Source organism: Dasypus novemcinctus, chromosome 7 (genome assembly GCF_030445035.2).
Source record: "Dasypus novemcinctus isolate mDasNov1 chromosome 7, mDasNov1.1.hap2, whole genome shotgun sequence".
Classification (NCBI taxonomy): Eukaryota; Metazoa; Chordata; class Mammalia; order Cingulata; family Dasypodidae; genus Dasypus; species Dasypus novemcinctus.
In genome coordinates, this window is record NC_080679.1 from 49052328 (window position 1) to 49066514 (window position 14187).

At 37.3% G+C, this 14187-nt stretch overlaps 1 protein-coding gene across 6 annotated transcripts in view; it reads right to left on the reverse strand.

Annotated features, from left to right (window-relative positions):
* CCDC150 (coiled-coil domain containing 150) overlaps positions 1-14187 on the reverse strand; it is a 127561-nt gene that overhangs the window by 97814 nt on the left and 15560 nt on the right. For all 6 annotated transcript variants that reach the window (XM_023591725.3, XM_058300419.2, XM_058300418.2 and 3 more), the window contains 4 exons: positions 13828-13944; positions 12470-12599; positions 6737-6780; positions 5642-5734 (listed from right to left, as the gene is read on the reverse strand). In XM_023591725.3, the coding sequence (XP_023447493.2) occupies positions 5642-5734; positions 6737-6780; positions 12470-12599; positions 13828-13944 (384 nt within the window). The remainder of the gene's footprint in view (positions 1-5641; positions 5735-6736; positions 6781-12469; positions 12600-13827; positions 13945-14187) is intronic.

Here is a 14187-nt window from a genome sequence, read left to right on the forward strand (position 1 = left end):
TCACACAAGGTAACTTCTATGACCACAATAGAATAAGCTAGAAATCAGAAGCAGAGGGAGAAATGTAAAATTCACAAATATGTGAAAATTTAAAAACATTCTTTAACAAGCACTGGGTCAAAGAAGATATCACAAGGGAAACTATGAAATACTTTGAGGCTAATGAAAATGAAAACAAAACATACCAAAATTTATGGGATGTGGAAAAGGCAGTGCTGATAGGGAAATTTAGAGTGTTACATGTTATATTAAAAAGGAAGAAAGATCTCAAGTGAGAGATGTAACCTCAAAACTGGAGGATATAAAAAAGCAAAAGTAAACTCAAAATGAGTATAAAGAAGGAAATAACAAAGATTAGCCCAGAGATAAATGAAATAGAGAATAAAAAAGCAATAGAGGGAAGCAGACTTGGCCCAATGGACAGGGTGTCCACCTACCACATGGGAGGTCCGCGGTTCAAACCAGCGTGAAAGAAAGTGCAGCCTGCCCAAGAATGGTGCTGCACACATGGAAAACTGACACAACAAGATGACACAACAAAAAGAAACAGATTCCCGGTGCCGCTGATAAGTATAGAAGCAGTCACAGAAGAACAAGCAGCAAATGGACACGGAGAGCAGACAACTTTGGGGGGGGGGTAAGGGGAGTGAAATAAATAAAAAAGTAAATATTAAAAAAAAAAGCAATAGAGAGAATCAATAAAACCAAAAGTAGGTTCTTTTAAAAGAAAAACAAAATCAACAAAACTTTAGCTAGACTGAGAGAAAAAGAAAGAGAGGACACAAATAACTAAAATCAGAAATGAAAATGGGGACATTACTACTGACACAACAGAAATGAAAAGGACTATAAGAGGATACTATGAATATCTGTATACCAACAAATTAGATAACTCAGATGAAAGGCAAACTTCCTTGAAACGCAAACTACCTTCATGGACTCAAGAAGAAATAAAAGATCCCAAAAAACCAATAGTATTAAAGATATTAAAGCAAAAATAAAAAACCTCCTAAGAAAGAAAAGCCCAGGACCAGATGGCTTCATAAGGGATTTTTTACCAACCATTACAAGAATTAATTCCAATCTTGCTCAAAGTCTTCCAAAAAATTGGAAGAGGAGGGAACACTCCAAAACTCATACAATGAGGCCAAGATCACCCTTATACCAAAGCCAGATAAAGAGAGCTCATGAAAAGAAAATTATGTACCAATATCTGTTAAGAACACAGATGCAGAAATCCTTAACAATAGACTAGCAAAATATATCAGGCAGCATATTAAAAGAATTCTATACCTTGATCAATTATACACCAGGCAACAAAGGCAAGGGGAAAAAACACATGATCATCTTAACTGATGCAGAAAAGGCATTTGATAAAATCCAGCACCCCATCTCAATAAAAATACTAAAAAAAACAAGAACAGAAGGAAACTTCCTCAACATGATAAAGGACATTTATTTTTTTTTTTTTTTAATTTTTTTATTTTTTATTGACTTTGTAATAATATTACATTAAAAATATATATGTGAGGTCCCATTCAACCCCACCCCCCCCCACCCCCCCCCCCCCCCCCCCCAAAAACACTCGTTCCCATCATCATGACACATCCATTGGATTTGGTAAGTACATCTTTGGGCACCTCTGCACCTCATATACATTGGTTCACATCATGGCCCATACTCTCCTCTATTCCATCATGTAGGCCCTGTGAGGATTTACAATGTCCGGTGATTACCTCTGAAGCACCATCCAGGGCAGCTCCATGAAGGACATTTATTTTTAAAACCCACAGTTGGGAAGTGGACTTGGCCCAGTGGATAGGGTGTCTGTCTACGACATGGGAGGTCCGCAGTTCGAACCCTGGGCCTACTTGACCTGTGTGGAGCTGGCCCATGAACAGCACTGATGCGTGCAAGGAGTGCCCTGCCATGCAGGGTGATCCCCACGTAGGGGAGCCCCACGTGTAAGGAATGCACTCCGTAAGGAGAGCCACCCAGCACGAAAAAAAGTGCAGCCTGCCAGGAGTGGTGCTGCACACACAGAGCTGACGCAGCAAGATGATGCAATCAAAAAGAGACACAGATTCCCGTGCCACTGACAACAGAAGCAGGCAAAAAGAACACGCAGCAAATGTACACAGAGAACAGACAATTGGGGTGGGGCGGGGGAGGGAAGGGGAGAGAAAGAAATAAAATAAAACTTAAAAGAAGACACACAAAAAAACCCACAGTTAACATCATACTAGATGCTGAAAGTATGAAAGCTTTCCCTCTAATATCTAGAGCAAGATAAGGATACCTGACAGCATGTTCGTTCAAAAAAAAAAGTCATCCAAATTGGAAAAAGAAGAAGGAAAGTTTTTCCTTTTTGTAGTTAACATGATACAGAATATCCTAAGAAATCTACAACAAAGCTATTACAGCTAACAAATGAATTCAGTAAAGTGACAGGATACAAGATCACTAAAAAATCAGCAGAGTTTCTACACATTAGTAATAGACAATCTCAGGCAGCAATCAAGACAAAAAATCCCATTTACAATAGAAAATAAAAGAATCAAATATCTAGGAGTAAATCTAATCAAAGATGGAAAGGAATGACACACTGAAAAAGTACAAAACAAAGCTAAAAGAAATCAAATATGACCTAAATAAATGGAAGGACTTCCATGTTCATGGATTGGAAGACTAAATATTGTTAGGATGGCAATTCTACCTAAAGAGATTTACAGATTCAATGTCATCCCGATCAAAGTTTCAATAGCCTTCTTTGCAGAATGGATATACCAATTACGAAATTTATTTGGAAGAGCAAGGGGATCCCAAATAGTCAAAAATATCTTGAAAAAGAAGGACAAAGTTAGAGGACTCACACATTCTGATCTTATTACAAAGCCACATTAATCAAATCCGCATAGTTCTGGCACAAAGACAGACATACAGAACAATGGATCAGATTCAGAGTTAAGAAATCAACCCTCACATTTTTGTGTTCAGAAATCAACCCTCACATTTTTGACAAGGGTCCAAATCCACTCAACTGGTAAAAAATAGTCTCTTAAACAAATGGTGCTGGGAAAACTGGATGTCCATATGCAAAAGAATTGAGGTAGAGTCTTACCTCATACCATATTAAAAAATTAACTAAAAATGGATCAAAGACTTAAGTTTAAGAACAAGAACTATAAAACTCCTCAAAGAAAACATAGGGAAGTATCTTCAGGACATGTGTTAGGCAAAAGTTTTTTTTAGAATTTATACCAAAGAAAAAGCAACAAAAGAAAAAAATTAGATAAAAGGGATCTCCTCAATGTTAAATCTTTTGAACTTCAAAGGATTTGGTCATGAAAGTAAAATGACAATCTACACAATGGGAGAAAATATTTGGAAACTCAATATCCAATAAAGATTTAATATCCAGAATATATAAAGAAATCCTACAACTGAACAACAAAAACATAAACAACTCAATTAAAAAATGGGCAAAAGTCTTGAAAAGACATTTCTCCAAAGAAGATATACAAAGGGTCAAAAGTTCATGAGGGAAACGGACTTTGGCCCAGTGGTTAGGGCGTCCGTCTACCATATGGGAGGTCCGCGGTTCAAACCCCGGGCCTCCTTGACCCGTATGGAGCTGGCCATGCGCAGTGCTGATGCGCGCAAGGAGTGCCCTGCCACGCAGGGTGTCCCCCGCGTGGGGGAGCCCCACGCGCAAGGAGTGCGCCCGTGAGGAAGCCGCCCAGCGTGAAAAGAAAGTGCAGCCTGCCCAGGAATGGCAACGCCCACACTTCCCTTGCCGCTGACGACAACAGAAGCGGACAAAGAAACAAGACGCAGCAAATAGACACCAAGAACAGACAACCAGGGGAGGGGGGGAAATTAAATAAATAAATAAATCTTTAAAAAAAAAAAAAAAAAAAAAGTTCATGAAAGGATGGTCAGCATCAGTAGTCATTAGGAAAATATAAATCAAAGCCACAAAGAAATACCATTTCATACCCTAGCATGGCTACTATTAAGAAAACGGAAAATTACATGTATTGGAGAAGATGTGGAGAAATAGAAACACTCATTATTGGTGAGAATGTATGACGTGACAGCAGCTGTAGAAGGCAGTTTGGCAGTTCTTCAGAAAGTGATGAATTAACATATGTCCTGGCAATCCCACAACTAGGTATTACCCAAAAGATATTCACACACCAATGTTCACAGAGGCATTATTCACAATTGTTAAAAGATAGAAGCAACCCAAAGTCCACCAGCCAAAGAATGGATAAAGAAAATGCAGTGTGTACACACACACACACACAATGGAATATTATTTAGTTCTAAAATGGAATGAAGTTCTGATACATATGACAACATGGATGAGACCTGAAGATATGATGTTGACTGAAAATAAGGCAGATCCAAAAGGACAAATACTGTATGATCTCACTGATATGAAATAATAATAAGAAACAAATTAATAAAGTCAGAAATATTCCCAACTTTATGAAGGTTGGGAAGCTAATGGGAATTTATTGATTAAATTGTATAGAATTTCTATTTGGGATAATGGAAAAAATTTGGTGATGAATGATGGCAATATTCAATATTCAAATAGAATATTGAATTCCCATCCTGGTGAGCTCTGCCACATTCTCTAATGGAACAGTAACAATCCCCCAGGTAGAGCAACTGTGAATGTAATTAACTGAACTGAAATATATATTTGAATGTGGTTAAAAGAGAAAATTTTGGGTTGTGTATATGTAACTAGAATAAAAAATTTTTTAAATCCATAGCTCTGTACAACACAATGAACCCTAAGGTGAACCAAAGACTATTGTTAATAGGACAATGATAAAGAAGTTTTTTCATCAATTGCAACGAATGTAGCACATGAAAGCAAGATGTTAAAAATAGGGTGGTATATGGAAACTTCGTATTTTATGCATGATTTTTCTGTAACCTACAACTACTCTAATAAGAAGAAAATAAAGCAACATTATGATCCTAACATTGAGAAAATCAAATTACACCAACAGAAAAGTTCTTTTAAGTGATATTATTTCACTATGTATTTCAGTATGCTAATACTATTTCATAAATGCCCTATGATAAATAACTCTAGGTTGCATGGGTATTTTGTGATTTTTCTCTATATATATATATATTTATATATATGTATAAAACACTTGCTAAATTTGGGAACCTCCATCCTACAGAAATGATTACCCATAACTTTAAAATCCAGCAAGCATTTATTAGATTTTCACTGTGCTGTTTTCTATAGAAGATACAAAGGAAGTATAAGATAGCCCTTGCCATTAAACTGCTTAGAAGTTATCTGGGGAAAATACATTTAATGTAAATTTAAATGTATATATTTAACGAATAAATCTGGAAGCAAAGGCAAAGTATAAGGAGTGCATGATTTAGCAATGTATTTTATACACTTAAATTACATTGGAATTTAGAGGGAAATAAACTAATTTGAAAATGCTTCATACATATAGTAGAGTTTAGGGAAACAAAAAATTTGGATGCTAGAAATAGTATGAATTTATGTAATCAGGATTAAACTTAGATTAGGGGTCTTTAATTAAACAAAATAAAATAACATCTTAAAATAGAGAAATAAGGAATATTTACTTACCTGTGCTTTTTCTGATGATTCATGAAGGGACATTATTTGAGACTTCAAATATGTATTTTCTTCATGTTCCTTGTTGAAAGACATCTGTATCTTCTATAGGAAAACAAAAAATCCCTTCATTGAAAGGTTAATAGAGATATTACATGTATTTCCACCAAAATAACTGTTCTATAACTTGGTCAATACCAGCTCAGTTCGTAAGGATATATATAGATAAGTGTCATATACAGAGCTTTAAAAATCTTGATATCTTCCATTTCAAAAGTTCTCTTCATTTTAAAATTATTTATCAAAGCTTATTAAATGTATTCTCATACTGGGATTCTAACTAGAAAGAACTTTCTTAAAACTCTAAGCTAAATATTTACCTAGTATCCTTATTTCAAGAAAGTTTTACTCTCTATGATGAAATATTTATTTTACATTACAAATACATATTTCCTATTAACAATAAGATCTTGTAATTTCAAAGGAATACATTCAAGTATCTTTTAAAGTTATAAGTAGGTGAAGATATTTTCATCAAAGAATACCTGCAGGTGGAGCTGAAGAAAGAAATAGCTAATTCTCTTTGAGACAGGAGAAAGGTGGTAGAGATTTGAGTTCTGTGGGTTGAGTTTTCCCTAACTATACTTAGTTAAATGGGGGAAGAACAAGGAATAAGCCTCCCAGAGAGGGAACCACTTTTTTTTCCCCAGGAGAAGCACCTCACAAAAGGTAGAAAGCATCCAAAAAAATTATTCGAAACAGGATCTACACATCAAGGAACTAATTTAGAAATGTAACAAGATATACAAGTATTTCTATTTCTTTAAAAAGCTTCTTTAATTTATAACAATTTGTTTGCAGTACAAAATGCAAATGTGTCATTATTTTTGCCAATCCATTCTTAAAAAAATTATAACAACCTCAATGAAATTAGTTATTATTTTCTAATACCCAGTTAACAACAGTTCTGGATAGACAATTTATTTGCGCTAAAACTTTTTTTTAATAAGACTTTAGGAGAACCAGGACTGTAACCCAACACTGAAAGCAAAAATATTTCTTAAAGAGGAAAAGAAAACCTCTGTACTAAGCAATCTCAAAACTTACCTTATTTTCTTCAACCAACTTGGAAATGATGTCATCTCTAGAAACTAAAAACAAAAAATCCACATAACTACAACAATCACATGGCCTATATTCTGTATGTGACTTTACTGTGACCTAAAATTTCTTTGAAGACAAACTGGAAAAAGGTAAGACACTGGGGAAGAAATGGAAGAAAATGCCACCATACATACAGGACAATAGATACTACAGTGATGAAAGGCAAAACATCAAAAAAATTTTTAAAAATATTTTTCATTTTTTTAATACCCCAATTTTTAAACTTTATTTTTAGTTTTTCTAAATTATTATGTATTTCATTTCATATGTTTAAGCCTATCATTATTATTTCATTTTCCTATTAACTGAATTTGGCAATATGCTTAGTTTCATTTTCGAAGAAGTCTTGGATCACAGAAGGGTTACAACTATGGCAGGGGAGGATCATTGGTGTGGGGAGTCAGTGATGGGGGACACATGGGAGGAAGTTCATCTGGACATACATATAAGGTTTATAAATATGTTCAAATGTTCATGGGGCATTGCTGCAGTGGGTGGAGATTCACACAATAACTGAAATAATATTGAATTCCCATCCTGGGGAGCTCTGCCACATTCTCTAATGGAACAGTAACAATCCCCCAAGTAACTGAAATAATATTGAATTCCCATCCTGGGGAGCTCTGCCACATTCTCTAATGGAACAGTAACAATCCCCCAAGTATAGGTGCAATGCCTAGGGAAGAAGGATGGTCCAGTGGTGGGCCTTTGATTTTGACAACTATGCCTATGAGCCTTTTGTTCTTGAATTTACAACTTAGCCTAGTATTGTAGGGTGTCTAAGAGTTAACTTTTTTTTTTTTTAAGACTTATTTTTATTTATTTAATTCCCCTCCCCTCTCCCAGTTGTCTGTTTTTCTGTGTCTTTTTGCTGCGTCTTGTTTCTTTGTCTGCTTCTGTTGTCAACAGTGGCACGGGAAGTGTGGGCGGCGCCATTCCTGGGCAGGCTGCTCCCTCCTTCGCGCTGGGCAGCTCTCCTTATGGGTGCACTCCTTGCGCGTGGGACTCCCCTACGCGGGGGACACCCCTGTGTGGCACAGCACTCCTTGCACGCATCAGCACTGCACATGGGCCAGCTCCACACGGGTCAAGGAGGCGCGGGGCCTGAACCACGGACGTCCCATGTGGTAGACAGACACCCTAACCACTGGGCCAAAGTCCGTTTCCCTAAGAGTTAACTCTTGAGAGCCTCCATGTTGCTCAAATGTGGCCTCTCTCTAAGCCAAACTCAGCATATAAATGCATTACCTCCCCACCAGCGTGGGACATGACTCCTGGGGATAAGCCTCCCTGGCACCGAGGGATTACTACCAAGCACCAGCTGGTGATACAACTGGAGAAAGACCTTAAATAAAAGAGGAACAGGTAAAGACAAATTAGTTTATATGGCTAAGAGACTTCAAAGTGAGTTGGGAGGTCATCAGAGAGGTAATGCTTATGAACGTCTCAGCAGGATCTCATAGCCAAAGTAGATACAACCCCAAATAGTGGGGCTCCTGAGGGCTCTGGAGACACCCAGGTCCTACAGTCATGGCAGACAGCTCTGGAGTTTGGTTTGGTGCCTTACTCTGGAGTTTGTGCACTCAAGTGTGACAGAGTTGGACTCAGACGTGACTTCTCTACACATGCCTCTTCTGTCCCTTTTATTTGAACCTATAGTTGGTGCTGGAGTTGGTAGATGTACATCCAAGAGACTTGAGTCTTTGGGCTGTCCATATGCCAGTTGGGCCCTGAGCCTCAGTGGAGTTGCAATACCTACTCTCCAGTTCACTGGACTCACCCAGGACAACAACAAGGAGGTAAGGATGGACTACCACCACACCAAGGAGTGAGAGTCTACAACTGCAAGCAAGAGTCCCATCCATCAGGCATAAGGGATTGAAGATTCCTATCAATTAGAGGTGGAGTGGGCATCACCATCCCAGAATCCTCAGGATTGGTTATAAAATATGGACTAGAATGGACTTATTGGTATTCTACTATAGACTTACTGTGATTCTAGCAATGGAAGAAACAGACAGTGGCAGACAATGTCAACTGAAGGTGCTGAAGTCAGGAGAGTGAAAAAGAGGTGTAATATGAGGACATTTTCAGGACTTGGAATTGACCTGAATGACATTGCACTGATAGATATAGGCCATTATATATTCTGCCATAACCTACAAAATTAAGTGGGAGAGAGTGTAAACTACAATGTAAACTATAATCCATGCTTGGTGGCAATGCTCTAAATTGTGTTCATCAATTGCAATGAATGTACCACACTGATGAAAGATGGTGATAATGTGGGAAAATGTGGGAGGTGTGGGGAGCAGGGAATATGGGAATCCCCTATATATTCTTTGTAACATTTATGTAATCAAAGTATCTCTTAAAAAATAAAAAAAGTGGGAAAAATAAATAAAAAGTAACATAAAAACTCAGAGGGATAAATAGAATAGAAAGATTTGTGTTTCAGTCCCAGTTTTTCTATTTGCTGTGGGTCATAGGGCACAACCTTCTGAATCTTTTCACTGTCCTGTAGAATAGGTATATTTTATTATCTTTCCCACAAGGTTGTTTTAAGGCTCAAATTAGATAACGTGACAGCAGCATAAAATGTAGCATGTATTTTTGTAGACACACTATTACAGGAAGACAGAAAATTATCTTGTGACATCAGTGAGAACATCACATACCCAACAACTACAAGGAAAAAGAGAGTATTTTCTGCTAAAAGAAGTGAGTCAAAACATTGAATAAGGGTGGTGGAACTTGGCCCAGTGGTTAGGGTGTCCGTCTACCACATGGGAGGTCCGCGGTTCAAACCCCGGGCCTCCTTGACCCGTGTGCAGCTGGCCCATGCGCAGTGCTGATGTGCACAAGGAGTGCCCTGCCACGCAGGGGTGTCCCCCGCGTAGGGGAGCCCCACGTGCAAGGAGTGCGCCCCGTAAGGAAAGCTGCCCACCGCGAAAGAAAGTGCAGCCTGCCCAGGAATGGCATCGCACACACAGAGAACTGACGCAGCAGGATGACGCAACAAAAAGAAACACAGATTCCCGTGCTGCTGACAATAGAAGCGGACAAAGAGGACGACGCAGTGAGTGGACACACAGAACAGACAATCGGGGTGGTGGGGTAGGGGAGAGAAATAAATAAAAAATTAAAATTAAAATTAAAAAAAAAAGAATATAGAAACGATTTAAAAAAAACATTGAATAAGATTAGTCTTTCCTCTATCATTTATAATTTCATTTCTCTTTTGTTATTCCCTACCTCCATTAGTGCCACAGTCCAGAGAAGGTACACTGGAAAGAGGAGTTAAGAGGATCCAGATTCAGCCTCACTTGATCATTTATTCATTTTGTGACTTAGGAAGGATGGTTCTGAATATTAAATGAGATAATTTATGAGAAAGGTCAGTAGAACTCATGAAGTGCAATTCATGTATGATGCACTGCACTGTAACTCTTTGTGGTCACCATAGCTGAGACCATCTGGAAACTGCTTTACAATTAAATATTTACAATAGCAGTATGATAAAGGGCTGATGGGTTAGAAGCAGCATGAATCTAAACAAACTGTGATCCAGTCTAGACTCTTCCTTCTCCAAGTTGTGTGACATTTGGGGACTTTGTTTACTCAATTGCAAAATGAGATTAAGTTTTTGCTCAGTACCTTACACCCATGCAGTTCTACAAATTTAAGCTAACTGGGAAACAGACTTTGGCCCAGCGGTTAGGGCGTCCGTCTACCATATGGGAGGTCTGCGGTTCAAACCCCGGGCCTCCTTGACCCGTGTGGAGCTGGCCATGCGCAGTGCTGATGCGCGCAAGGAGTGCCGTGCCACGCAACGGTGTCCCCCACGTGGGGGAGCCCCCACGCGCAAGGAGTGCGCCAGTGAGGAAAGCCGCCCAGCGTGAAAAGTGCAGCCTGCCCAGGAATGGCGCCGCCCACACTTCCTGTGCCGCTGACGACAGAAGCGGACAAAGAAACAAAAGCAGACAAAGAAACAAGACGCAACAAATAGACACCAAGAACAGACAACCAGGGGAGGGGGGGAAATTAAATAAATAAATAAATCTTTAAAAAAAAAAAAAATTTAAGCTAACAGATAATAGATGTATAACTGAAGAATGGAGAGCCTGATAAGATAAAAGGTTAGAATTAGTAGGTTAGCTAGGATTTATATTCTCATTAATGTTCTGTTAGAGGAGGAGAAGATGGCAGTCTCCACAGGAGTTAAAGTTCCTGATAATTTTCACTTGTGGGAAGAACTTGAAGAAGGACAAAAAGGAGTAGGCAATGGTACTGTTAGGTGGGGTCTTGAAGATGATGAAGATGTGACACCTACAAGGAGGACAGGGATGATTATTGGGCCACCAAGGACAAATTATGAAAACAGAATATATAGCTTAAAAATAGAATGTAGACCTAAATACCCAGAAGCTTCTCCACCAGTTAGACTTGTAACAAAATATGAATGGAATAAATAATTCCAGTGGAATGGTGGCTGCACAGAGCATACCAGTGTTAGCAAAGTAGCAAAATTCATATAGCTTTAAAGTTGTACTTCAAGAGCTAAGATGTCTAATGATGTCCAAAGAAAATATGAAGTTTCCACAACCACCAGAAGAACAAACACACAACAATTAATTTTAGTAGATTTCAAACTTGTCTTAAATCAACAATTTTCTACTCATATTAATGTCTTCATTAAGTATCATAATGTAAAATACCCACACATTAAGTAAAATAATTCCAGCCGGTAAATATGACCTGGACATTAAGAATATATTCAATATATGTACACCCATTATCTTTTCAGGTAACAGGAGGAAAAATGCAGCACAATTCTTTTTTTCTCTTGTCATGGCACTGTCGTTTAAGCATAAACCTGGAATACGCAAAGAAGAATTCAGGTTTGCAAGATAAAATGATCCTACTTTGGAAGGATATGTGTGTCTGAAAATTGATTTCAAGAAGGAAAATCATAAATGACATGCTTTATCCGCTTGCTTAGGGAAAGAGCTACAGTTTAAACTGTTCAAAGTAGCAGGTACAATGAATATTGTTGAAAATTGTGTTAATTTTGAAGCAGAGAGGGTGCTGCCTACTAGTAGTATCAAATATATGTTCAGGATTGTTTTGATACCTGTATTTATGGCAAAAAAAAAAAAAAGGTAGAGGGGTGTTGATGGATTTCTGTTAAAAGTCGTTTCTGTGCGTTACATGTAACAGACATGGTAAATATTTGTTTATAGTCTTTGTTTAACTAATCGTGCATTTAAGTTAAGTGAAACCAACAAAAAGGAAATAGGTGTATGGACATGTGATTTTAAGATAAAAGTTAGTCTGAAAATGTAAATAAAATGTGGAAAGTAACCTCAAAAAAAAAAAAGTTCTATTATCCAATATTCAATCTAAATCTCTAGAAACTAAACATTCCCAAGGCCACCAAATATCCTCAAAAAAACTAAGATTATTTTAAAAAAGAGGATCAAATTCTATTTTAATACCAATATTCTTTTATTCCCTCCGTGCCACAGGTAGAAAAAAACTCAGCAATTTTTTAGATTCAGGCCCATGGAAGATACCTGTTAACACTTGCCACTTCAAGAATATGAGATCTCAGGAGTTCTTGCAAAAATCTCAAAGAACTAACAAAAGTGTGATTTCTAGTATTTATGTTCATACTTAGATCAGACTTGAGCTGTGAGGTAGCAGTTTGCAAATCTTCTTTTCTTTGTTGTTCCTGTGCCAGCAGTTCTTGGGTAGTCTGTATAGAATTTCGTAGGGCAATGCAGTTTTCCTGCAAAATTTGCACCTGAAATTGTATAAGAAAAACTCCTTTTCTGTATGGTTCTAATAAACGACCTTATAGCACATGCACAAGGCAGAATTTTCAATTTTTAATGTCAGTGGGTAAAAAGGGGTAGTTTGTCTATATGTTACAGCTTAAGGTCTCAACACAATGCATTCTACGGCAGTGCTGTCCAAAAGAACTTTTTGTGCACTTTCCAATACAGCAATCATTAGCCCTAAGTGGCTGTTGAGCACTTGAAGTGTGATCAGATCAATTAGCTGAATCTTCAGTTTTACTTAGTTTTCATTAATTTAAATTTAAATAGTCATATGTGGCTAGTGCCTACCATAAGACAGTACAAATTACAGCAATAAAGGATCTTTTTTAAGTTCCTTAGGTTGAATCCTTTTTATAATTCTATTATGCAGGGTAGTCATTGGTTAAAATAATACAGGTTATGAAACACAATTGGAATACAATTAGGAATTAGAATGTCGAACTACGAATCACCTTAGGTACTTAATATTTAGAATGTTCTAAATTGCATCTAGATACTTCAGCTAAAAACTATGATGAAGGTAAAAATATTGTGCCATAATAAATAATTTGAAAATAGCAGTATAAACATATTTCTAATTATTTTACTTATTAATTAGTCTTTTTTCCCTCCAGTGTTAGTTTAATTTAGCCTTTACTTTTTACTCTTGTCACATCATATAGTACAAGACCAGGGCAATGTCTTCCAAAATCAATACCTGTAACAGGGAGTATAAAGTGTAGGACGAAGGGGATGGTAACATGAGACAAGAGTTCACCTATATAAAGCCTGTAATTAATCGCTCTGGTCCTTAGCTTCTTCAGTCAAAAATTTTGAGTGTTGGACTAAATTATATTGGAATCCTTTTTTTATATTACTATTTTAAAAAATATTGCCTTATTTTTATCTGCTAATGAATTTCTTTGAAATTTTGACTTTATTCAAATGATTTTTTTAGGAGGTGCCAGGGGTTGAACCTGCGGCCTCATAAATGCAGAGCAGGTATTCAATCACTGAGCTACACCCACTTCCCACCCTTTTTGTTTTTTTAAGTTGTAGTAAGAATGTTAAAAGAAGATTAGTAAAGAAAAGTAAATAATTTAATAAATGCAGAGGAAATTAATGAACATATAAATTTACAGGTAAAATATCAACTTTTTCTTTTTTGGTTTCACTTCCCTAATATAACTAAAGAGAAAAAAAAATCTCTACCTGTTTCCGTTCCACCTCCACTGTAGATTCCATTTCTTGTATTTTGAGTAGCATGGCTGATCCAGATTTCTCAAAAGATTCCCTTAGGTGCTTCTCCTGAGCCAGTTGTCTCCTTAGCTACAGAGCAACAGTGCAGTTAGACAAGAACAACTAAGCATCGTGTCAGTTATAGAAATATCAAAGTCACCATGAAAAGTTTATACCCGCCATCTCACCCCTAAACATTCTTCATTGGCTTTATGACTACTAAGAGACATACATTGTTTCTCTCTAATGGATAACCTCCTAAGACATGGAGTCAAATGTGTTGCCCTAATCTTCCTATTGCGTAAGTGTGTTTTGCAAATTGTGAGTCAAGAC